This window comes from Branchiostoma floridae, unplaced genomic scaffold (genome assembly GCF_000003815.2).
Source record: "Branchiostoma floridae strain S238N-H82 unplaced genomic scaffold, Bfl_VNyyK Sc7u5tJ_1338, whole genome shotgun sequence".
In the NCBI taxonomy this organism is placed as follows: Eukaryota; Metazoa; Chordata; class Leptocardii; order Amphioxiformes; family Branchiostomatidae; genus Branchiostoma; species Branchiostoma floridae.
This window is the reverse complement of record NW_023365702.1, coordinates 3742-29991: the sequence shown is the minus strand read 5'-3', so window position 1 is coordinate 29991 and position 26250 is coordinate 3742. Positions and strand designations below refer to the sequence as shown.

Below are 26250 nucleotides of genomic sequence, written 5' to 3'. Positions count from 1 at the left end.
TTCGTTTTTGTCGGGAAACGGAATCACACCAACTTTGGGGATCCCGCGTGGCATGAAGAAAACAGTTCAAAATAGAAAGTCCGTTAAAAAAGGCCAAAAACCACGTAAAAAAACAGCTGGAGCCGAACCTCTGCTTGGAGAATCCTTCTTGAAGTCTGCCGCTTTTCTTCAGTGACACGGTTACAGGTACTGTACAGTAATCTCCAAACAGATCCTACGGTAGCATTAGACAGTATCAAAAGCTAGAAGAGGAGTGAAGCCAGTCTGGGAGTGTGTATGTGACCGTTTGAATCCCTTTGGCCTGCTATTCTTCTTGGCAAGCTTTGATACTATCTTTGATACAACAAAAACAACTATCTTTATATATATGGCACCGTAGGATCTGCTCGGAGATTACAGGTACAGGTCTGGTTTCCAAAGGAGGCCCGCAATTGTAAACACGTTGACCTTCACCGAAATGAGCAACACGGGAAAATAAAGATATGACCAGGATCGAAGAAAGAAATGCCATGTCTGCATTCATCTTAACATAAATACCGATTGAGCGTTCTCGCGACAACTAGTGAATAATCAGGGAGGATGGTTGACCCAGTACCGTTACGTACTTCCGGGTCATATGACGTTACTTCCTGTTTTCCCGAAAAACGGCGTCGGTTTGGAAAGTCTTTCATCGTGTCGAAGATCTCGTCAACTTTAGCGGTTTTAGGGAGTCGACGGACGCTTTTGTGCGAGTGTGCTGGTGTTCAAGTTTGTTCAGGTAAGTCTACATCTTGTATTTTGATGCTAGAAGCTCTGTAGGTTTGACAGAAAGCTGGAAAGTGAAGCGTTTCGTGAACGCGTTACAACTTCTTCATGGGGGGTGGGGGGAAGTATAAAACCACATGGTTTTGTCGTCTGTGACCACTGGAAGATAGACCTAGCTAAGAGGAAAGAATTATAAAAACGTATGTTTGAATTGTATCAGTTTCCTGCACCAAAATTAGGGAGAAAACTGATATTAAAGTAAAGGAGTGCAGGAAGAGACGTAACAATGGGGGCCTTTTAGGGGTTTACGGAGATCCGTTGATAAGAATATCTGAGGTTATTTATTCAAAGACAAGTGAAAATGTAAGTCTGTTTTTATGTGTTTATCTTTTATAATCACTTTTACAGTGTTCGTTGGTGTAGAAATAAGTCAAACTTGTATGTACGGCACTTTTTAATATCTGTGAGGTGTACCTCAACTTCCCCCGTCCGCCCCCAGGCCGGAACTTCAGCATCTGGTGTTCATTATGGCGCGTTTGAACTAACTCTTAGGGGAGGTTCAGTACCAGTTACGGGTGGGTACCGGAATAGAAAATTCAGGTCCAGAGGCTCGAGGATCCTTTATGTCCAGGTCCGTACCTGAACCCGGATCTAATTGTGAAAACTTGTCAATGGGGAAAACAAATGTGTCTGTTGGAGTATCTTATTTCTACTGGCGTTTAAGAATTCTGTCATCATGTCAACAAAGCTATACCTCTGTTACACTAAATTTGTTTGTAGAAACGTGGTAAAATGTATCCTACCTCGCCATTGTTTATACAGGTTTGCGATAGCAAAACCTGTATTGATGTTGTAGGCATCAATAAGTGCCGCCATGTTGGATGTTTACTTTCTCAGTTTGCACGATAAGCCCCCAAAAGGCTAAATGCTGGCTGGTATAATCAGTTCATTTTCTAATCGGTCTAAAATCAGGTCCAATGATTTTCTTCAGGTTTGTTTTTTCCGCACCTGTCCAACAAGAAAAAACGGTTTTGTACCCACCCCTATTCAGTAACTTAAATTAGTGAAGGGAAGCTTCACTATTTGTCAGTCTTTATTTTTGTTACAAGATTTATACATTGAGTTGGAAAAAGTTTGGCTAGGACACAAATTTATAAGTTGGTATACTTAAATAATTAGTGTCTCTTGTCTGACGACAATTCATTTTTTCCCTACAGACCTTGTACTAGGAGGATGGCATCAACAAGCAACATGCAGAGTTTGGATGACATCAGGAGAAATGCAAGAGAGGATGATTCTGTGCAACCTGGGACTAGCGGAGAGAAAAAGTGCTACAGGTGTGAGGAGTGCGGCAAGCAGTTTAGTAGGCTCCATCATCTAAAGAGACACATGCGGACTCATACAGGGGGGAAACCTTACAAGTGTGAGGAGTGCAGCAAACAGTTCAGTGAGCTGGGTAATCTGAAGAAACACAAGCGGACTCACACAGGGGAGAAATCTTACAAGTGTGAGGAGTGCAGCAAACAGTTCATTGAGCTGGGTAGTCTGAAGACACACATGCGGACTCACACAGGGGAGAAACCCTACAAGTCTGAGGAGTGTAGCAAACAGTTTAGTCAGCTGGGTAATCTGAAGAGACACATGCAGACTCACACGGGGGAAAAACCGTACAGGTGTGAGGAGTGCAGTTGGCAGTTTAGTGAATCGGGTAAGCTGAAGATTCACCTGCGTACTCACACTGGGGAGAAACCCTACAGATGTGAGGAGTGCAGCAGGCAGTTCAGTCAGCTGAGTATTCTGAAGAAGCACATGCATACTCATACAGGGGAGAAACCCTACAAGTGTGAGGAGTGCAGCAAACAGTTCAGTCGGCTTGGTCATCTTTGTGGACACATGCGAACTCATACAGGTGAGAAACCCTACAGGTGTGAGGAGTGCAGCAGGCAGTTCAGTCATCCGGGAATTCTGCAGAACCATATGCGAACTCACACAGGGGAGAAACCCTACAGGTGTGAGGAGTGCAGCAGGCAGTTCAGTCAGCTGGGTAGTCTGAAAAAACACATGCGGACTCACACAGGGGAGAAGCCTTATAAGTGTGAGGACTGTAGCAAACAGTTCAGTGAGCTGGGTAATCTGAAGACTCACATGCGGACTCACACAGGGGAGAAACCCTACAAGTGTGAGGAGTGCAGTAAGCAGTTCAGTGAGCCTGGAAGTCTGAAGGGACACATGCGAACTCACACAGGGGAGAAACCCTACAGGTGTGAGCAGTGTAGCAGGCAGTTCAGTCAGCTGTTTAACCTGAAGAACCACATGCGGACTCACACAGGGGAGAAACCCTACAGGTGTGAGGAGTGCAGCAGGCAGTTCAGTCAGATGAATCATCTGAAAAGTCACATGCGAACTCACACAGGGGAGAAATCCTACAGGTGTGAAGAGTGCAGCAAGCAGTTCAGTCTGCTGAGTAATTTGAAGTCCCACAAGCGGACTCATACAGGGGAGAAACCCTACAGGTGTGAACAGTGTAGCAAGCAGTTCAGTCAGCTGGATGATCTAAAGAAGCACATGCGGACTCACACAGGTGAGAAACCCTACAAGTGTGAGGAGTGTAGCAAGCAGTTCACTGAGCTGGGTCATCTAAAGAAACATATGCGGACTCACACTGGGGAGAAGCCTTACAGGTGTGAGGAGTGCAGCAGACAGTTTAGTCAGCTAGGTAATCTGAACGCTCACATGCGGACTCACACAGGTGAGAAACCGTATGGGTGTGAGGAGTGTAGCAAGCAGTTCAGGGAGCAGGGTCATCTAAAGAAACATATGCGGACTCACACAGGGGAGAAACCATACAGGTGTGAGGAGTGCAGCAGACAGTTCAGTGAGCTCGGAAGTCTCAGAAGACACATGCAAACTCACAAATAAGAAAGCCCAGGACAAGAATTGTGAAATAGAGATGTTGTCACAACTTTCACATTTTGAAGATTGCCTGCAATAATGGCTTTTTTTGTCAATGATACTTTTTTTCACATTTTGTTGAGTAGTTTAGTAGTATAGTCAGCTTTTTTATTGTAACTCTATGTATTGTTGTAATAATGTTTCTTTGAAAGCTATTACTTTTAATTAAGTTTTGTTTTCTTACCGATTTCTTATATAAAGTTCCTAACCTTAGATTAGCTAGAAAATTATAACAGAGTAGGTTTTGTTCTTTGTTTCTTTATGTAAGTTTTGTATTGTGCATGCCCGTCTGGTGTGGAATTTAAGTTGCAGAAGTCTTGTTCTATATTTCAGTCATGCAGCTTATATAACTTTGGTAAGAACAGAACTGGTGAAAGCAGTTATTGTGTGAAGTAGACTTGTTTCGTCACCACTAACGACTTATGGTTCTTTGTACTAATCTAGGATTTACTTTAGTGTTAGCCCTGTCAGGTATTTATTTATAATTATACTTACTTTCAACTAGGTTTTCATCTTTTTTAGGGGTATCGGAAGTTGTTTTTTTGAGGCATGAATTTTTCTTGAAAACCCACATTGTAGAAGTATTATTATTTTAGGTTTTAACTTTTATTGTTCTGTTAGTTTTTTTCATTATATTCATTTGTTTTGTTCAATAAAGTTGTTTGTTTGATGCACACTTGTCTGGAGATGACATTTGAGAAGTTGATATATTTAGTACGGCACTAGCCATAGTATATAAAAATTCTTTTACACAACCAGTTTGTACTCCCTTTGCTTACATTTTGATGTCAGAGAATGGTGTCTGAGAGACATTGAATTTGAAACATTAAAAAAGTGAGTACAATTTGGTTGTGTAAAAGAATTCTGATATATTCTATATTCTACTAACCTGATGAAACTATTTTCCGAAATAGCCATAGTAGTTCATAAGTATAATGTACAGATGACTGGGTACAAACAAAACGCTTTTTTATGCTCCCAAAATTGAAAGGAACGCATCTAAAACCATGAATTCTTTAATGATAGTTATGATTTTGTAAAGAGACGAAGGCTTCAGACTGATTGTTTTCATCCAAGATGTGCTCCTTTCAAAGACATGATGAAGACATTCGTAAATAGTTTCATCAGGTTGGTAGATCAATCGAACAGTCTTCTTCGTTTCACAACCTCTTTTTATTCTTCTACAAACGTTTCGGTGACTGTCTGTCACCTTCATCAGTGCAAAATGAAATACACTAATGTTACACGGTGCGATATGAACTATACAGTGCAAATCGAACTAAACCTATTGTGACGTAATTACTTGACATGGAATGTTAATCAGCCTTGCCACTTTGTAACGTAGTGGCAAGGATGCGGTCCCAAACATGGCTAAGTTCATACTACTTCAAGCTAGACTTTCTGATCCAGATGGCTTCCTTGACCCAACGTGTGTATTTGTTGTCCTCTCTGTCAATAATGTACAGATTGTGTAGATAGATTGGGAGGGGGGTAAGGTTATTGACAGACTGTTCGAATGATGAAGACATGCTTTGAGGCACATTCTGGATATCCAGAACATATCAATACATATAAATAATCCATTCGAGCCTTCTCAAGTTATGCTGTTCATCTGCTTACAAGTACATACATACATACTTTCAAACATACACATAAACATATATAATACATTATGACACACATAAAACAACATGATTCCATATAAGGCACCACTTTCTAGTTATATATACTTGCGATTTGTTTTTATTTGCTGAGCAATGCACCAGATTTCCGGGTGCATTTACGCTGAAGATCGCAAGAAGGCATCACTGCACAGGACACAGGTACTGTACAGTAATCTCCAAGCAGATCCTACAGTATCAATGTAGCATTAGACAGTATCAATGCTGGCAGAGGAGTGAAGCCTGCCTAAGAATGTGTATGTTACCCTTTAGCCGGCAATACTCCTTGGCCATCTCAAGTAATACTATCTTTGATATGGCACCGTAGGATCTGCTTGGAGATTCTGGTTTTCAAAGGAGGCCGCAATTTTAAGCACGTTGACCTTCATCAAATGGAGCAACAAAGCAGAACAAAGATATGACCAGTTTCAGTCTCTAAGAAAGAAATGCCATGTCTGCATTCATCTGTACATAAATCCTAATTGAGCGTGATCGCGACAACTATTGAATAACCAGGTAAGGTGGTTGACCCAGGTCATGATACACTTCCGGGTCAGGTGATGCAACTTCCTGTTTTCCAGAAAAACGGCGTGGGTTTGGAAAGTTTCTTCGTTTCGAAGATCCCGTCAACATCTAGCGGTTTAGGGAGCCTACGGACGTTGTTGTGGAAGTCTGCTGGTATTCAAGTTTGTTCTGGTATATTTATCTCAAAATACAATACTACGTCTTGTATTTTGGTACTAGAAGCTCTGTAGATTTGACAGAAAGCTCGAAAACTGAAGCGATTCGAGAACGCGTTGCAACTTCTCTATGGGGAGGGGGGATCGGAACGAAGGTATAAACCACACGGTTTGTCGTCTAACTCTCGTCTTTGTCTACTGGAAGATAGACCATACCTTAGAGGAAAGAATTATACAAATGTATGTTTGAAATATTCCAGTTTTTTGCACCCAAATAGTGAGAGAACATTCTGATACGTAACTACGAATGCAGAAAGAAAACGTAAACAATGGGGGCATGTGAGGGGTTTTAGGAGGATCCGTTAATAAGAATTCTGATATTATTTATACAAAGGCAAGTGAAAATACAAGTCTGTTTTTATGTATTTCCCTTTCAGAGTGAATTTCACAGTGTTTTTTTTTTGGTGTAGAAATAAGTCATACCTGTATGAAAAGCGCAGTGTTATATTTGTGAAGTGTACCTCAACTTCCCCCGCCCGCCCCCAGGCCGTAACTTATCGGCGTTTCTAACTAGCCTCTACCAGGCATTCTGTGGTCCCTACTCGGCCGGCTGACTCCCCTAGCGTACTGTATTTACTCTATTTGACCAATTTCTACAATTAGACCACCAAACCACGAAGCCTGGTAGAGGCTAGTTTCTAACATCTGTTGTTCATTATGGCGCGATTGAACTGACTCTACGGGGAGGTTCAGTACTAGCCAGGGTTGGGTGCCGGTACAGAAATTTAGGTACAGGTACGGTCAGGGTGCCAAGTTTGATTGTAAAAACTAGTGAAAGTAACTTTCAACTCTCCTCTACTTGAACTTCACGATGATATGTAAGGCCTGGGTCACAATTCCCAACCCGGGGCCCGGCCGGGTTGCTTTCGGAAACGAAAAATGTGTCATAAAATTCAACAAAACACTAAAACGTAAACAATATAAGTCATTGGCATGATTTGTGTATATTCATTGGTCAACACTTTTACTTTTCGTTTCCGCAAACACCCCGGCCGGGGCCCGGTTTGGAAATGTGACCCAAGCCTAACACGAATGCCTGCCGGTGTAATCTGTTCAGTTTTTCAGTCCAAAATCCGGACCACTGATGTTTTGCAAGTCCCATTTTTGCGGTTTAACGGTTTTGTACCCCTGTTGCTGTAGAATTTCCTTGGGCATGTTGGCCCGTATAGGCCCTGTAAACCCTTTGGCTAGGACACGAATATACAAGTTGGTGTAGTTAAAGAATTTAGGGTCTCTTGGCTAATGACAGTTCATCTTTTTCCCTGCAGACCTTGTGCTAGATCTACGAGGATGGCATCAACAAGCAACGTGCAGAGTTTGGATGACGCCAGGAAAAATGCAGAAGAGGTTGAATCTGTGCAACGTGGCACTAGCAGAGAGGAGAAGTGCTACAGGTGTGAGGAGTGCAGCAAGCAGTTTAGTCGGTTAGGGCATCTAAAGCAACACATAAACACACACACTGGAGAGAAACCCTTCAGGTGTGAGGAGTGCAGCAGGCAGTTCAGTCAGCTGGGTAGTCTAAAAATTCACATGCGGACTCACACAGGGGAGAAACCCTACAAGTGTGAGGAGTGCAGCAAGCAGTTTAGTGAGCCAGGTCATCTAAAAAGACACATGAAAACTCACACAGGGGAGAAGCCTTATAAGTGTGAGGAGTGCAGCAGGAAGTTCAGTGAGCTGGGTAATCTGAAGACTCACATGCAGACTCACACAGGGGAGAAACCCTACAAGTGTGAGCAGTGCAGCAGGCAGTTCAGTCGGCTGAATCATCTAAAGGGACACATGCGGACTCACACAGGGGAGAAGCCTTACAGGTGTGAGGAGTGCAGTAAGCAGTTCAGTGAGCTGAATCATCTGAAGAGTCACATGCGAACTCACACTGGGGAGAAACCCTACAAGTGTGAGGAGTGCACCAGGCAGTTCAGTCAGCTGGGTAATCTGAAGGCTCACATGCGAACTCACACTGGGGAGAAACCCTACACGTGTGAGGAGTGCAGCAGACAGTTTAGTGATTTGGGTGATTTAAAAAAACACATGCGGACTCACACAGGAGAGAAACCCTACAAGTGTGAGGAGTGCAGCAGGCAATTCAGTCGACTGGGAAGTCTTAGAAGGCACATGCAAACTCACAAATAAGAAAGCCCTGGACCAGGAGTATGAAATAGAGATGTTGGTCACAACTTTCAAATTTTGAAGATTACCTGTAAACATGACTCATTTGTTACTTTTTTCACATTTTGTTTAGTAGTTTAGTAGTATAGCCAGCTTTTTGATTGTAACTCCATGTACATTCTTCTACGGTAACATCTCGTCTAATGATCTTGCTAAGAAAGGTAATACTTTTATTTACTTGTTGATTTCTTATCTGAAGTTCCCTACCTTAGAAAAATATAACAGACTAGGTTTTGTTCTCTATTTAAGTTTTTCTTATTGCACATGCCCTTTTGTAAAATGCCAAGTTATCCATTTAGTGAGGAATATCAGTTCAAGTTGCAGAAGTCTTGTTCTATATTTCAGGCTTATAGTTTAGCTATAACCTTGGTAACAAAAGAACTGGTGAAAGCATTGTGTGAAAAAGACTTGTTTTGTCAATACTAACAACTTGTTATCTTTAGATAGTTTGTTGTACTAATTTATATTTACCATAGTGTTAGTGTTATCAGGTTAAGGTACCTTATACTTGCAAGTTTAAATCTTTTTAAGGGTACCAGAAGCTGTTTTTTCTTGGTCTGAATTTATCTTGAAAATTCATATTGTAATGGTAGTGTTATTGTAGGTTTTATTGTTCTGAGACTGTCATGTTTTTTTTATATTCATTTGTTTTGTTCAATAAAGTTGTTTGATGCACATTTGTTTGGCAATAGCCCCAGTTTATTGATATAGTGTACAGCAGAGAATGTTTTGAGGCGCATCCTGGATATCCAGAACATATCAATACATATACAATCCATTCAGGCCTTCTAAAGTTATGCTGGTCTGCTTCTTACAAACATGTAAATACGGACATACATACATACATACACCCGCATACATGCATACATACATAGACATACACACACATACATACACACACATACATACACACACACACATGCATACACACATGCATACATACATGCATACATACACATACATGCATACATACATGCATACATACACATACATGCATACACACATGCATACACACACATACATGCACACACACATACATACACACACATACATACATACACACATACATGTAGTGTAGTACTAGTAGTGTGAAGGCACGCCGATCGCAACGTTATTCAACAAAAGAGTACAGTACAAAAAAAGCAACAACATACAAAGTGACAATTTTTTTTCAATATTGCCATGGTATAAGGCTTGAAAAATCGGTAAATGTCATATGTATGATTTCCATTACATCAGTTTTTGAACATTAAGTTTCTGCAATGGATATAATTGAATTCATTTTCAATTTTTACATAGTTATCGGATAAACCACTAAACGTTTGCAGACAACGTGTGCAGGTCGCGAAATTGACGTATCAGTAGATGGAAGATTCCATTGAGTAACCTGCCCGGGGGCGTTTTCCGGTTCATGAGATAGGAATAAAGAGATCCACTTAAGTTTTATGACAACGGGAATTCGGAAAAGGGGCATCACGTGCCTGCGTCATTGCGTGACGTTAAAATCGTATCATACCATTAATTCTAATTGCTTCCTCTTTCTCCGAATTCGTTAGAGGCATTCCGATCAATTAGTTGACTGAAAAAGGACGAGACCTTGTCAACTACCGGATGATAAGAGAACCAGTTACAGGATCATCTCTTGAATTGACAATTTACCCATTCATATATATATATATATACATGTCATTTATATTTGTAATTTATGTAAAATATTTCTATCGGGTGTAGAAAGTTAACGTTACGTTGACCGGAAAGGAATGACGTCGGCCATCGTTGTCAGTGAATAGTGAATAGAGATCGCAGCGGGTGCCGGCCCGGCCCGCTGAACGTTGTCCCCGATGTGCCGGGTGCGCGTTGATCTAGGGCAGTAAAACTATTTGGCTAACGATCTTTTTATGCTTCGGGGGGCAAGGATATCCCCGCCCCTATACGTGTTGAGGCAGAGGTAGGAAGAGCGCCCGACGTGTATTTTTCCGACTACTACTATATCTGCGCGACTCAACCTCTGCTTGGAGAGTAATTCGTTAGAGGCATTCTAATCAGTTCACTGAAAAAGGGCCAGCGTGGAGACGAATCCTTGTCAACTACCGGATAATGATCATCGTCTGTACGATAAAGAAAAGCAATTATGAGGACAATTACAGTTCGCATGCATTATCGATAAGGATATGGTGTCTGTACCCCGAGAAAACGTCATCGGTTATTCCTTTCAAAGACTGTCCATATCAAGCTACTTAAGCACGACAGAAAACGCTGTGTCACTCCCGGGGCTCAGTCGTCAGCTGGCACAGAGTTCCCTATATTATCAAGTATTCGTATGTAAATTCAAGTATACGCATGAAAGAGAATTAAAAATACCTCGATATAACAAATTTTAGCTATCGCCGAGCCATGACTAACTAAGGATCAGCGATCATCCTCTACAAATTGAAGCTGGTAGATACACCCAAACTCCTCCAAATGATAGACTATGTATGTTTTGTGATAAGAACTATAGGTATATAAAAATGAAGTGCACTTTCTTCTAGAATGTTCACTGTACAAAGATATACGCAATACCTTTGTATTTGCAAATTTTTTAACTACAATTGCAAAACAGAAATATGCACAACTAACAAAAGAAGACTTTTTCAAATATCTAATGTCATCAGCTAACTATGATTTGATAGAAGAACTCTGTAAGTTCGTCTCCACATGTTTTAAGAAGAGGAAAGAAACATGTAGACGTAAGTAGAACATAGAATAGCTTACTTATCAGACTATCTGTATGCGTCTTACTGCATTTAGCCCCAAGAGGGCATGAATATGCAATAAACTTCATTATCCTTTTGACTTCGCAGAAGTTGCACCACAGCCATTACTCAGTTCAGTTCAGTCATCCTTGTCAGGTGACAGGTGAAATCCCCCCAGACGACTCTGTCGCCCATGACAGTCGACAGGAGGTCTCCGTATTGGAGGCCAACATCTTCCTAAATCACCCTCTTAAGGGATGGTTGGCCAAGTCTTCTCTTGTTGTCAGGCCGCCAGAGAAGAACCCTTCCGGCCATCTCGTCGTGACGCATTACTAACATGGCTAAATATAGCTCACGACTTCTAAGTGTACCTGGCCACCCACTATTTCCCTTTGTCTGCTTGTTGTGACTCGTGGGATTTGGGGCGAATCACCTGACGTTTTATGACGTACACTGTTGCTCCGCCCACCTGTCCACAAAGCGATGACCATATTTGGAATGGCGGGTAGTATGACGCACTCACCCGAGGCAACCGACCCGTGAGAGGGTACAAAAGGGGCGTGTCGAGCCGGGCGTGTCTTAGATTTTACCTGCACAGGGAAGACTCAAGTAGCTCCAACTCTTCACAACTGTTTTCGTCGTCTGCTGAAAGGACCGGATAGGTTTTACCTGCACAGGGAAGACTCAAGTAGCTCCAACTCTTCACAACTGTTTTCGTCGTCTTCTGAGAGGACCGGACAGGTTTTACCCGCACAGCGAAGACTCAAGTAGCTCCAACTCTTCACAACTGTTTTCGTCGTCTTCTGAGAGGACCGGACAGGTTTTACCTGCACAGGGAAGACTCAAGTAGCTCCAACTCTTCACAACTGTTTTCGTCGTCTGCTGAGAGGACCGGATAGGTTTTACCTGCACAGGGAAGACTCAAGTAGCTCCAACTCTTCACAACTGTTTTCGTCGTCTTCTGAGAGGACCGGACAGGTTTTACCCGCACAGCGAAGACTCAAGTAGCTCCAACTCTTCACAACTGTTTTCGTCGTCTGCTGAGAGGACCGGACAGGTTTTACCTGCACAGGGAAGACTCAAGTATCTCCAACTCTTCACAAGTGTTTTCGTCGTCTGCTGAGAGGACCGGACAGGATGAACTCCTGCACGTTTCTGGCCGTGCTGGTGTCGGCCGTGTTCGGCTGCGCCCTGGCCGACATGACCATGCAGGGGGGAATGGTAAGCTCAACATGTTTCTGCCGGTATTTGATGATACTTTAATACAGAACTACATTTGTATGTGACTATATAGTGTACGTTCCCCCACTAGGATCAGTTTTCCAGTCAGAATGCGCGACTTTTCGTCCATAAACTACGGCATTTCCTGACAGGACACAGTGTAAGTGGTCCCAGAGCAGTGATATTACTGATCTCTGCTAGGTTTTTAGTCTCTACCAGACTCCGGGTCGCTGGAAAAATTGTAGAAATGGAACAAATAGGAGATTAAGCCAGCCAGAGAAGTATAGCCGACTAGGGAACAGTACGCGACCCCTCACAGATTTCGCAGGCCGCGCACTATTCCCTACCCGGCTATACTCTCTGGCTGGTGTTCTCTTCTATTTGTTCCATTTCTATCATGTTCGCCCGATACTTCCGTTTTAAACAGATAGTACCAGTCATACTAACAGACCAGACTTTTTTCGTTTCTTTTCTAACTTCAATTGTGTGTTTTTGGTACTGCTAAACCCGACTCTGTTTTGACCTAAGGTCGCTAAAAGCTCACTCGGGCATCAAGAGTGAGGAGATGGGTAGATAAGGATTTCCCAGTCACACATAAAGACAAGGGAAGAGCACTATAAATAATATTATGTCAACCATTGTTCTGCCAAATTTGTGGAATTCTTCAGCACCATACATTGTGGTTTAAGTACATTGCGCGTAGTTTAAAGTCATGACGTGCGAGCATTATAACCGGGCCATGGCACAGGTGGATATACGCAAGGAGCCCCGAAGTTTTTGTTTTTACTGTACAGCTTGACGGAGACTGCACTAGAGTGGGGTCTACCGAAAGGGCGAAAAGAAACGAAAAGGAACGAAAAAGAAAGTACCGAAAGTGCGAAAAGGAACGAAAGGGAACTAAAGAGAACTAAAGGGAACGAAAAGAAACGAAAAGGAACGAATTATAAAGCAAACTGAAATGAAATAGTAGCGAATAAATTGACTAAGTCGGAGAAGCCCACCATTCAACTGAATGGTCTCCCTAGGGGTAGGGGTGTACCAACCAACGAATAAATTGACTAAGTCGGAGACGCCCACCTTTCTCATGCAAATAAAAGCAATCAAAGAATCAACAAAAAGGAAACAGCAAATTAACCAACCTTTGGATTTTACCATGACAGGGGCTGTGGGTTAAAAGGTTGTGGGAACCATTTTTGAATACGAAACCCTTGAGACGAATTAGCCAAATTACACGTGAAACCACCACCCCACCCACCAGAAAGCGAACCGTCAACAATGTTTGCCACCAGAGGGCGAGAGAAAAAAAGACATCCATAATCCAGGGTTCGTCGTATAGTAGAAATCCGGAGTGGCGAGTAAGAACAAAAAGAAACAACATGACGCCATCCGGGATCGAAACCGGGTCGGCAGATAACAAATCGAACGTGCAAACCGTTCGGCCAAAAGGCTTAAGTCGTTTAATTAGGCGTCTTCGGTTTAGCAGTCCTTGAACAGCACTGTTACAGTATTACACCTTGATATCATTCCTTTGTAGGTTGCGTAGTCTGGCACGTTCTGCGCCTGGCACTGAGTTGTCCAACCAGTTACCTTTTCCGAAAATAGTTTCGTCAGGTTGGTAGAATATAAGATGAAGGAGAATTCTTTTTACACAACCAGTGGTTACTTACTTGGCTTACGTTTCGGTGTCTCTGAGACACCTTCGTCAGAGCTTCTAACTGGAGTTCTGCTTCTCACCGCTATATGTAGCCGATGTAGGTGGCGCTTTTGCGGTGAGAAAACAATCCCAAACGTGGCTTAGTTTTCGATTTGCATGCATCCCCAATCCTGGCGAAGACCGAAAGAGGATGTTTATAATATCCGCTGGTTCACAGGCGAAAGTTTGGGCAAAGGGGTGGGGCATTTTTTCACACAACTTGTCACAAGCTTTCATTGTCAATAAACGCTTCTGCACGAGTTGGAGTTTGTACTGAAACAACCAGAGGGGCGAGTAGAACAGAAAGAAACAACATGCCGCCAGCCGGGATCGAACCCAAGCCGTTTGGTTGTCTTTCGTTAAGCAGTCCTTGAACACCACGGTTACACTTACTAACGTGCATTCTTGTGAGTTTATTCTATGGTTAAGATTGTAGATTTGATTGACATCTTGTAACGTTCTCTGTTCCTCAGAACTACCTGATGAATTTCGGCTACATGGATCCGCCGTCCATGCAGACGGGCCAGCTGCAGAGCGAGGACGCCATGAGGGAAGCCATCTCTATGTTCCAGGAATTCGCAAACATTACAGTGACAGGTAAAAACTTGTCTCTTGTTGTTTGACCAAGAATGTTTCATCTATGTTTATAAATTCGGTATCACGCTTTCCTCGAAAGTACATGTACAGTGGCTGTCTGTTAAGCTAAGGGCACAACCCGCAGCCCGATGGCACAAGTTTTGCCTGCACGTAAAGTTCTAAGGCGTGTCTTCGTGCTTAAAAATCCGTCGGACTCCCTACGAGTTCGTACGGAGGCGGTACTTACCACTTACGGATCCCAATAGATTGCCCACGTTTTGGCACGTAGACAGCACGTATTTGCACGTACGGCGGATTGTGCCCTTAGCTTAAAACGAATGCATAAAGCTGACGAGTGATTTTGCCCATGTAGGTAAGCTTGACAATGAAACCATGGCCATGATGGCGATGCCCCGGTGCGGTGTGCCGGACATGATAGGCACCCACTCCCGCGGGATGGCCCGCCGGCGCCGCCGGTACGCGCTGCAGGGAAGCACCTGGCCCAAGCGGGACCTGACTTGGAGTCTCGCTGATGCCGACTACACGCCTGACCTGGGAAAGGGCGACGTCGATGAGGCCATCACGCGAGCCTTTCAGGTACTGCAGATGTAGACTCCCTTGCAGTCTTCGGACGGGCTATTTTTTGTGTGTGTGTGGGTGTGCGCGCGATTTTCAACGTTGGCTAGGTTCTCTTGTGCCGGGAAAGGGAGTTTTTCGAGGAAGGGAGTTTGCTGTGGAAGGGAGTTTGCCGTGATAGCGAGTTTTCAGTTAGTGGGTTCTTCTAAATTTATCGTAAATCGTTGTCGGGACCTCCCATGAAGACCTTTTTAATTTACGGGGCAGGTATTTGTGATTTCTGTAGACGCTGCTATCTACTCGACTTTAATTAATAAACGTTTTATTTCATGTTAAGCTGTGGCAGGAACAAACCCCCCTGACGTTCACCAGAGTGAGCCCGCCCACCCAAGCCGACATCGTCATCAAGTTTGCGCCCATCGAACACGGGGACGGCGCGCCTTTCGACGGGCCGGGGGGCACGCTGGCGCATGCGTTCTTCCCTCAGTTCGGGGGCGACACCCACTTCGACGAGTCGGAACAATGGACAGTCAAAACTTCCTCAGGTACAAGGTACAAATTTTAGGGCTGTGTACCTAAATACCCATACCTGTACCGTACCTGAAAAATTGTTTAGGTACAGGTCCAGACCTAAACATCTGTGTACTTGTACCTGTACCTAAACACACTAAAGCACTTGCAGGCACCATCTTTAAGGCCACAGATAAGTACATATCAAATCACGATGACAATTGTAATAATCTTGCAGTTGAAACTTGCAAAGAAATTGCATTGCGATTCAAATATGTGATTCCCCATACAAAGATGACTTATCACTAAAAAAAACACTTATCTACATGTTTAACTTATATATACTTTATCAAACGTGTATAGGTACAGGTCCGGACCTGTACCATAACCCGTGTACCTGTACCTGTAAATAAAATTTGTTTAGGTACACATCTCTAGGTACAATACTGAAACTGACACATGTCACTGATGTGCCGACACATTTATCGTTTGGAGACACTTGTAACATTATTGGTCATTATTGGGGAACTGGGTGTCACACAAAGACGCACAGCTTCGCAGGCTTATGTACGTTCATAAAGTGACACGTTTTTGGACGACAATGTCATGAACTTGCAATTGGTAACGCTAGTTTACCTTTATGCGCAGGGTAACCTATATCCGTTGTACCTAAAACATGATGTTTAGGGATATGAAGTTGATGGACGGTGGACATTTTTTTCATTATAATGCAGTTTGAGACGTCCGTCCGTCAACTTGATATCCCGAAATACCCTGGTGTTAAATACAACGGATATTGGTTACCCTCTGAATAAAGGTGAACTAGCGTTAACTCTACCTGACAAAGAAAACGCATTCAATCGCTTTCGAAATTAGCTCTCCTTGTGTGTGAACGACCGCTCTTTTTATTGTGTATATCTGAAAAGGGAACATTGTGTATATCTGAAAACGTTAAGGGAACACTACACTCACAGCATTATCACATCTTCCCCACAGGAACTAAGCTGTTACATCTGAAAAGGGAGCACTACACTCACAGCATTATCACATCTTCCCCACAGGAACGAACCTGTTACAAGTAGCAGCTCACGAGTTCGGCCACTCCCTGGGCCTGTCCCACTCCGAAATCTCAGACGCCCTCATGGCGCCCTTTTACCGAGGCTACGAGCCCGACTTCGTGCTCCACTCTGACGATATCGCAGGGATACAGATGCTGTATGGTGAGATCAGCTTTCAGTTGTGATAGATTTAAGTAGATTTAAGTCATATACAGTAGAAGTCAGTTAATTGCACAACGTATTAATGCACACTTCTGTTAACTGCACGGAATTAAAAAATCCCAAACCTGTGCGGCCCAGCTAGATAACTTCGCATTATTGTACCAACCGGATAATTGCACGAAATTCACTGGCAAATAGATCGTAAAATTAAGCGGATTCTACTGTATCCAACAATCGTTCCTCTACTGTACCATGAATGCATAGTTTCGATAAGGCTACTTCAAATTTAAGGATTTGCTCTTCACTTTTTTTCTTGACAAATTGGAAGTTGATATTCGGACCGCTTATTCTCTTGTATTCCTTGTTCCGTCGCTAGTATCATTATCATCCAGGACGATCTTCACAAAAACGACTACGTGCACAGCGCTTCTTCATCTTCATCTTCTGTACCCTCCAAAAACCCCGCTGGGGTGTCACTGAGGGGGGGGGGGGGCTTGCGGATTAGGGCAAGGCAGCCAAACCGGCCTTAAAGGCCTCGACTGACGGGGCCTGGGCAGTGTGCCCCGGCAGTCCGTTCCACTCGACAACCGTGCGAGGGAAAAAAGAAAACTTAAAACAGTCTCTTTTAGCTGTTATTAACTGATACTTAAACATGTGACTTCCTCTGGTTCTGCGTTGGGCTGGTTTAAGGTACTGGGCTGAAGGTATGTTAATGATACCATTCACAATTTTGTAAAGAGTGATTAGACGTGCGTCTCTCCTTCTGTCAGCGAGGAGTGGCCATTGTAGGCTCTTGAGCATTTCTGATACACTACTGGTTCTGCGATAATCGTTGACGGTCACTCTTGCCGCTCTACGCTGCACTCTTTCTAGTGCCTGGGCCCCACTGATAGTATGGGGGTCCCACACTGCTGCACTGTACTCCAGGTGCGGGCGCACCAACGCCTTATAGCATGTTGATTTGACCCGTGGTGGGCAGTGCTGTAAGTTGCGGCGAATGACCGCCAGTATTCGATTCGCTTTACCAGTTGCATACTTTATATGTGTGTCCCACTTCATGTCATGAGATAGCTGGACACCAAGATATGGGTGGGTTTTGACACTTGTAAGGTTTTCTGAACAAAGAACATATTGAGAAATGATTGGTTTACGTTTGTGAGTTATATGAAGTGTGTGGCACTTAGATGGATTAAAGGACATCTGCCATTGGTTTTGCCAATGGGTCAGTGCGTCAAGGTCAGCTTGTAAGCCTTGTACGTCACTTTTGTGTTCAATAATACGGTAAAGCAGGCAATCGTCTGCAAACAAACGCACGTTGGACCCAACAATATCAGGTAAATCATTTATGTAAAGTAGGAACAAGAGGGGTCCCAGAACAGTTCCTTGGGGCACTCCCGACAAAACCTTTGTGTGTTTCGAGGACTCCCCATCAAGGACAACTGCCTGGGTCCTTTGTGTAAGGAAGGCTTGAAGCAAAGACAAAAGATTACCAGAGATGCCGTAGTGCTGGAGCGCTATTTGAAAGATTATACTGAATGCGCTTTCTGAGCGCTTCCGTGGCGTCGGGCGTGGCGTAACTGGTAGAGCGTTCGTCTCGGAATCTATAGGTCCTGAGTTCGATCCCCGCCGTGCCCCCGACGTTATGCCCTTGGGAAAGGCACTTAACACGACCTTCCTCACTTCACCCAGTTGTAAAAATGGGTACCTGACTTCGGTCGGGGAGGTAAAAGACTACCTTTACCTTCTGCCTGTACCCTTACCCTGTAAGTGGCACTGTTAATATAAGTTTCAAACTTGAGTGCAGTGCCATATTGTCCTTGTCTGTCCAAAAGCAAATAGAAAAGACAAAAATGCGCTTTCTGTATCATAGGTATGCCAGATATGGAGCGCCCCACTCCGCGACCCGACGCCGGCATGACTCCCAACCCGAACCCAAACCCTGACGTCCCGGACACCTGCAGCGGAGAGCTGGACGCCATCACCATCACAGAGGACGGCAAGACGTACGCCTTCAGAGGTAAGCACCTTTTTTTTATCTATGCAGACTCCAATCTTCAGCATTAGCTGTCCTTAAAGGGCCATTCCACTCCAGATGGGAGTCTTGTTTTCCAATAGATAATGTGTCAATGAATACATAATCAGCCGAATTTTGTGGCATTCACCTTGGGATGAATTGCGCGATGTGTGTTTTTTAAAACAATGTGACACTCACTAAACCTATGCAGACCCTTCCCATGCATTCCCTATACGCATAGACACCTTGTTTATTGTGCATATTTTCGGAATAAATGAGGTTCGCTAAGCACACCGAGAAGGCAAATTGCTCATAAGATAGCAAATAATACAAGAACAAGATGAGATTTCTTAGCGAACCTGAAATTAATTTTGTAACCGTACCTAAAAAGTTTTGCATTGTATTCAGCCATAGGATTAATTCAATTAGAGCCTTTTTTTAGAGGGCACTTGGGGAGTTTAGTAGAAGACTGGATGCTTTTGAGGCACGTGGAGCAACTGGGTACTTGATCGTATAATGTGAAGTCGTATGCAGTTATCACTTCCTAAAATTAATATCTATCAGAGAATAACACTCCTGTGTGGAGTGGAATGCCCCTTTAAGGGCGCTGACGTAGGTCGCTGAAGTGGTTATTGATGCTAGTCTTAAATTTCTGTCTGTCCCTAATGCCCCTCTCACATTAGGCGAAAATCGATTGGACGACAAGCCTGCGAGCTCTAAATTACGTTCCCCCCTTCCCGCCAGGGTCATGCTTCCTCGTAATGTAGAGCTCGCAGACTCGTCGTCCGATCGATTTTCGCCTGATATGAGGGGGGTATAAGTGTCACTATGTGCTGAGGCAGTGAGTTCCAGAGTTTTGTTGTGGCCGGGAGGAAGGTACGGCGGCGGGATGTTGTCGCTGATTTCACAGGTTCCAGGTTGTGAGACAACTTTACGTACAGAAGCGATAAAAAGAAGTTGTGACATGACGATCTCACTTTGTTGTGCGAATCAATAAACAAACTTCTTGCCGACAGGGAACTACTTCTGGGAGCTGAACTCCGCCGGGATGGTTGGCGGCTATCCTAAGCTTATTTCTGACGTGTGGGGCGATCTTCCCGGGGACCTGGATGCCGCTATGTACTACAGAGCCAACAAGAAACTCTACTTCTATAAGGTGAATACATGTGATTTTTAACTCGAAAGTTCATCTGTGTTGGTAGAAGTCATTCTTGAAATAGTTGAACTGTAATATCCAACACCAAAATTGGACTCACCTAAAACAGAGACGGTGGGCGTCATAGACTTCCTGCAACCTATAATCCACTGCTCACTGAGTCACGTGTTCTATCTGCATAACGTGACGTCACGACAGCAGTGGATTGTTCATTCCTTGACAAAGACTGATGCTGTGCAGTCGAAAATTTGGGTGAGTCCAATTTTGGTGTTGGATATTACAGTTCAACTATTTCAAGAAGACATGTGATTCTTTTTGAGCAAGTAAAACGAAAAGAAAAGGGCTGTTTGTGTTTGTGTTTGTACATGTCCATCTCTGTCGATATCAGTGCATGACTTCCAAGTCATAAGATTATCTGGGTTTTAATCCTTTCAACTAACTGACTAACCTGGAATCCAGTCTAGTTGTGGCACGGCCTACCGTAGTTATTGTAGGCTCTCTACGGGGCCAGTGCAGCTCTGAGCCGCTAGTGTCATCATTCACACCCGGTAGCATTTTCCCGGTAGGACTTTGCCCAGTGGGAGTTAATTAATAGGCACGTGGATGGCAAATTTAACTCCGACCGTGCAAAACTCCTACCGGGTGTGGAAGATTACCCCGGCGGTGGAAAGACCCTACTGTCCCGAAGGTAGCCTGGCCAATCCACGGCAGACTGGATTCCAGGTCACCAACTGACTGATCCCAATTCACTTCTCCAGGGTGACCAGTACTGGCGTTACACTAACAATCACAGTAACCGATGGTAGGCATCCAAGCACAGGGCCCCAATAGGCTAATGCCGTTGGGGACCGGGCGTAGGAGAATGAACATTACTTGAGTTTTAATCCTTTCAACCAATTGACTGATTCCAATGCACTTCTCCAGGGTGACCAATACTGGCGTTACACCAACACCCAGCTGGACACTGGCTACCCCCGCCCCATGAGCCAGTGGGGAGGCGTTCCTAGTTACGTTGACACCGCCTTCATCTGGTCTGGAAACGGCAGGCTCTACTTTACCAAAGGTGAGCATTAGGGCTGGATACCGGTACAGAAAATTCAGGTCCAGGTCCGGTTCAGGTCCAGAGGATCAGGATCATGTCCGGACCTGAACCTGGACCTGATTCAGTATGTGAAACCATATGAATGGACGATACTCAAAACAATGGTACATTTTGCTACAAGAAAGTATATTTTGTGCTTTATTTGACGTCATGACTGCCACTGGCGTTCTAAAATCCTGCAAAACTAACTGCCTCTGTACGATTGACCGCAAAACTTTGTTGAAATGACTATAAACTCTTGTTCTTGTTATTTTCTTCGACCGGTAAGCCCCAAGACGTGTGAATGCCTGATCATATAATCTGTTTATTTTCTGATAGGTCCAACATCCGGTTCACCGAATTTTTTCAGGTCCGTTTTTTTCCGGACCGGTACAATAAGAAAACCCGGGTTTGTACCGGTACACCATACTGGTACCCAGCCCTAGTGAGCATCTTTAATGAGAGCTAGAGTTAACATGGTGGCAAATGTCATCTGTATAGAACCTCTCATCCACACAATAATGAATTGAATGGACCGTTGTCTTCCACAGGACTGACAATAACAAAGTCCCATTGCATTACCCTGGGAGCCACACAGGACCGGGTAGCTAGCGAGTTTTGCTCGGGGACCCAAGGTAGTCAGCCCGCCGATCTCTCATTAGAGGTCCGGTGAGTTTAAGGCCGAAGGAGTTATAGCTACATTGGGCAGATGGACCTAATCGGGCTTAAACTCCCCAGGGCACCAATAGGAGATCGGGTACGCCTGACTGTCTTGGGCCACCGAATAAACTGTCCAAGCTGCCCGATCCCGACTGGCTCCCAGGGTACATTGCATAAGCCATCATTGTTTTGTCAAAATATGAATAACTAGTTTGCAACAGTTGAAAACGGTTACTGTTTGAAGCTTTTCTTTTCTACTTCAAAAACGTGTGGAGATGCTCAGGGTTGCTAAGGTGAATTTACAAGACAATTACAAGACAGCTTAGATCGAGCAACAACAGCTGGATCTTTGCATTGATGCACGTGGACACCTTCGACGCCAGGAGGCATAAGCTGACGCACTCATTTGCGACTCGCCTCCTGGCGTCTGAGAACGACATTATCAGAGTTCTATCTGATTCCAATGTTATTGCTACAAGTAAGTTCTGGAAGAGCTACTGTCAAGTACACAGACCACGTGCACGAGTTACAGTGTAAATTTCCTTTCGATTTTATGTACTGGAAAAATGTTCTTTTAAATGTATCGTCTACATGTAATTGTTTGTCCTTATGGGCCTTGGTGCCTGACAATAAACTTTTGAACAATTCAAACATTTATTTCCTCTTTGCGCAGATGACCAATACTACCGGTACAGGGCCGGGACGGGGGTGGACAGGGGCTACCCACGTGACCTGTCGGTGTGGAACGGTGTTCCCGCGGATGGAGTGGACACGGTCATGCAGTGGCTCAACGGGAGGACATACTTCTTCAAGGTTAGACAATCGCCCAGTTTTTTTAAGGCCAGAGTAGTAGTAGGCATCCTTCCATCTTTGCAAATGATGGTAGCGCTCTGTCTGAAGTCACGGCGGTTTGCAGCGTCTGCTGTTGCTCTGCAGGCCGATCCTGGAATGGCAGTCACGGCCACAGTTAGGACATATAAAGGCAGAGGGATTCCCATGTTGCAGTTTCTCCGCTAGCCAGCGGTTAAGGCTGAAAGCGAGAAGTGGCAAGCACAATACCGCTACGCCTAGACACTAGACGCATCATACAGCCATTTACAGACAAGGCCAGAGTATCAAGTTAGAGAATACTACTTTTTGTCAACCTAATGTTGGTACTGTGTACAAAATAAAAGAAGAAGAAAATACTAACTTAACTTACACATGTACATAACGTTTACGTTAGTTCACCTTTATCCGCGGGGTAACCTATATCCGTTGTGTTGCTAAATAGGGTATCCAAAGATAGGTATCAGTGATGTAAGGTAGTTTCAAATTGTACTATTTTTAAAATATTGCAGTTTGAAACCACCATCTGTAGACTTGATTTCCCAAATACATTGTTCTTAAAAAGGAACGGATAAAGGTTACCCTACGGATAAAGGTGAACTACCGTTACATAAGCATGAAACTTCGCTACTGTTTTGTTATCGAATGCTAGACATATGTCCACAAACGACCTTCATGAGAGAAAGACTAGAACTGATAGAGCAATTCATCTAAAAGTGTTGTGAATTTTCATCAAGAAGCGTTATCATATATAGAAGATGAATTCCACTTTGTTATGAAATGTCCTACCTACAGTTAAGAGAGAGAAACATTGTTTAAGAATATTAGGCCACAGCAAGCAAATTTTATGGATGACATCCTCTGCAGACTGCAAAAATAGTGCGATAGGGCGAAAAAAAACAAGATGGGTGAAAAAAACAAGATCGCTACATTTTCAGAAATAGGCACCATAAAGTTGTGATGAATGTTGTAACAAGAATTAAAGGGACAAAACATGGTATCAGAGCCAACAAGGCATTCATTCCTGTATTCAAGACATGTACTGGTGTGGTAAAAGTGACACTAGTGTGGTAGACTGGCATCACCAACAAAGTTGGTAACCACACTCATGGCTTCCATATTGGTGTCACTTTTACAACTATCCAATAAGTTTCATTTCTACAACTACAGCCCTGGGTACCTCGCAATTGTCACTTCTACAAGTACAATTATTAGGCTACAATACAACATATTTGCTCATTTTTGGTACTTTATCGTCATGTTGACCATCACTACAGAAGAAAAAAAATCTTTTTTTTTCTGAAATCAGGCGAAAATTAATGCGCGCGCTGATGACATCCATAAAATTTACTTGCTGTGGCCTTAGAACCAAAACACACATATATCTTACTGGTGCAGAAAACGATATTTTCCATCTTTGCTCATGTTCAACTCATATATCCGTCTACGTAGGCCAGTTTCTTCATAATGTATTCCAAATGCGAGACCAGATTACTCATCCATAGCTGTACTGTTATCGATAATGTTTTGTTGTTGTTTTGTATGTAGCCTCTTAGTACTATTGTGTGTATAGCTATTAGTTGTTACTGGTTGCCATACATTGTACCCTGTGCGATTGTTGAGCAATAAACGCATTCATTCATGTAACATTGGATATTTTCCGTACTAAAGGGCAGCCAGTACTGGCGTTATCATATAACATTGTATATTTTCCGTACTACAGGGCAGCCAGTACTGGCGTTATCATATAACATTGGATATATTCCGTACTACAGGGCAGCCAGTACTGGCGTTATCATATAACATGGGATATATTCCGTACTACAGGGCAGCCAGAACTGGCGTTATCATATAACATTGGATATTTTCCGTGCTACAGGGCAGCCAGTACTGGCGTTATCATATAACATGGGATATTTCCGTACTACAGGGCAGCCAATACTGGCGTTATCATATAACAGTGGATATTTTCTGTACTACAGGGCAGCCGGTAGTGGCGTTATCGTATAACATTGGATATTTCCGTACTACAGGGCTGCCAGTACTGGCGTTATCATATAACATGGGATAATTTCCGTACTACAGGGCAGCCAGAACTGGCGTTATCATATAACATGGGATATTTTCCGTACTACAGGGCAGCCAGTATTGGCGGTTCAACGACACGACCTTCAGTGTGGACCCCGGTTACCCGAAGTCTACCGCGCAGTACTGGTTCGGGTGTATGATGGAGATGGAGCCGACCACGCCCAAACTCCCGCCATGTGACCTGCAGGGTGTCAACAGCGGGGTCAACGTGGTCCCTACCGTAGTCTTACCGTCACTTCTGTCAGTGTTAGTAGCGAAACTCCTGCTCTTTTGAGTAGACTTCTCATTAAGCTTTCAGGGTTGTCCCATCGTGTAACATAAATAGAGGTTTTAGTATTCACTTTTTAAACTTCTGATGTATTTTTCACTTTGTCAAAATGTTGTTTCTTTCTTATTCAAGTGCATGAATTTTCTTTTTACAACGATGGATAACAGTTTTCAGGTGTATGATAGTTTTTTACTTGTTGAATTTTGCAAATAAAACGTTTGTGAAAAGAAATTGGGTGCTGCTACACTGACTCTGAATCTATATCTAACGTTATAACGATAAATGGAGCTTGATACAAAAGTCTTGAGAAGATCACAACATCAAATATTCACTAAAAGTCAGTTTAATCAAATATTACAAACACACATGCATCAATTCAGATATTTTGACACTTCTTGACTGTCCCTTGATTGTTAGTACTTAAAATGTACACAGAAATAGTATTTGTTTTATTAGGATCTGACAAGGAATTAAACTAACTTTGTGGATCCAGCATGGCTTGTAGAACAATACAAAATAGAAAGTCCTAGGCCTAAAATCACGTCAAAATAGCTAGAGCCGAACCTCTGCTTGGAGAATACTTCTTGGTTAGGTCAGCAGTCTGTGGTTTATCTTCAATGACATAACAATAGTAGTGCGCCACAGGACTTGAAAATATTGCAGTTATTGTTTTGCATACAACAGCGAGGTGGAAACTGTACTGAAAGGTAAATCACGTAAAAACAGCTGGAGCCGAACCTCTGCTTGGAGAATCCTTCTTGGTCAGATCAGCAGTCTGCCGTTTTTCTCCAGTGGCACGGGTACAGGTACAGGTCTGGTTGTCAAAGGAGGCCCGCAATTTTGACCATCCCCAATTTGAGCAACACAGGAGAATAAAGATATGACCAGTGTCAGGCTCCAAGAAAGAATGCCATGTCTACTTCATCTTCACAAAAAGATCGTTATTGGCACAAGTACAGCGACTTTCGCAAGGTCTACTACAACTACATATATATGAACAACTAGAGTTCGGCGACCTCATACCTCCATGAAAATTTAGAGCTTTTGTAAATTTCATGCAATTAACTAATACATTAACATAATTTATGCGTGGTGTTGTTCATCATTGACTAACGTACACATGACACAAGTATAAAATTCCAATCATTAGACATAAAGCGGCTTTGCAATTTTTACATAAATTATGCAAATAAGTTCCTCATTACCATATTTGGTATCTACTTAAATTCCATCTATCATAATTAATAAGTGTTACATTTATTGAAGTCTAGTTATTGCTGATAATGGTATTATACAATTTCCTCATTAATTATGGAAATAAGGTCCTCATTTGCATAACAAGTATATCATTATGA

At 43.3% G+C, this 26250-nt stretch overlaps 3 protein-coding genes across 3 annotated transcripts; all 3 read left to right on the top strand.

Moving 5' to 3' along the window:
- Positions 1-2300: 2300 nt before the first annotated feature.
- Positions 2301-4375, top strand: LOC118407407 (zinc finger protein 135-like). Its single transcript, XM_035807883.1, has one exon. It carries the CDS (start codon positions 2302-2304, stop codon positions 3661-3663), a length of 1362 nt encoding a protein of 453 aa, XP_035663776.1. The 5' UTR covers position 2301; the 3' UTR covers positions 3664-4375.
- A 3465-nt stretch (positions 4376-7840) lies between these two features.
- LOC118407412 (protein krueppel-like) lies at positions 7841-8941 on the top strand (the record flags this gene model as incomplete). Its single annotated transcript, XM_035807888.1, has 1 exon — positions 7841-8941. A coding segment is annotated over one exon (393 nt), but the record flags the coding sequence as incomplete, so codon positions are not given.
- A 2823-nt stretch (positions 8942-11764) lies between these two features.
- On the top strand, positions 11765-25126 carry LOC118407406 (matrix metalloproteinase-14-like). Its single transcript, XM_035807882.1, has 10 exons — positions 11765-12225; positions 14392-14515; positions 14868-15091; positions 15408-15615; positions 16642-16800; positions 18671-18817; positions 19831-19970; positions 20895-21033; positions 22385-22524; positions 24677-25126. The coding sequence occupies exons 1-10, from the start codon at positions 12142-12144 to the stop codon at positions 24899-24901; spliced, it is 1590 nt and encodes a 529-aa protein (XP_035663775.1). The 5' UTR covers positions 11765-12141; the 3' UTR covers positions 24902-25126.
- Positions 25127-26250: the final 1124 nt, after the last annotated feature.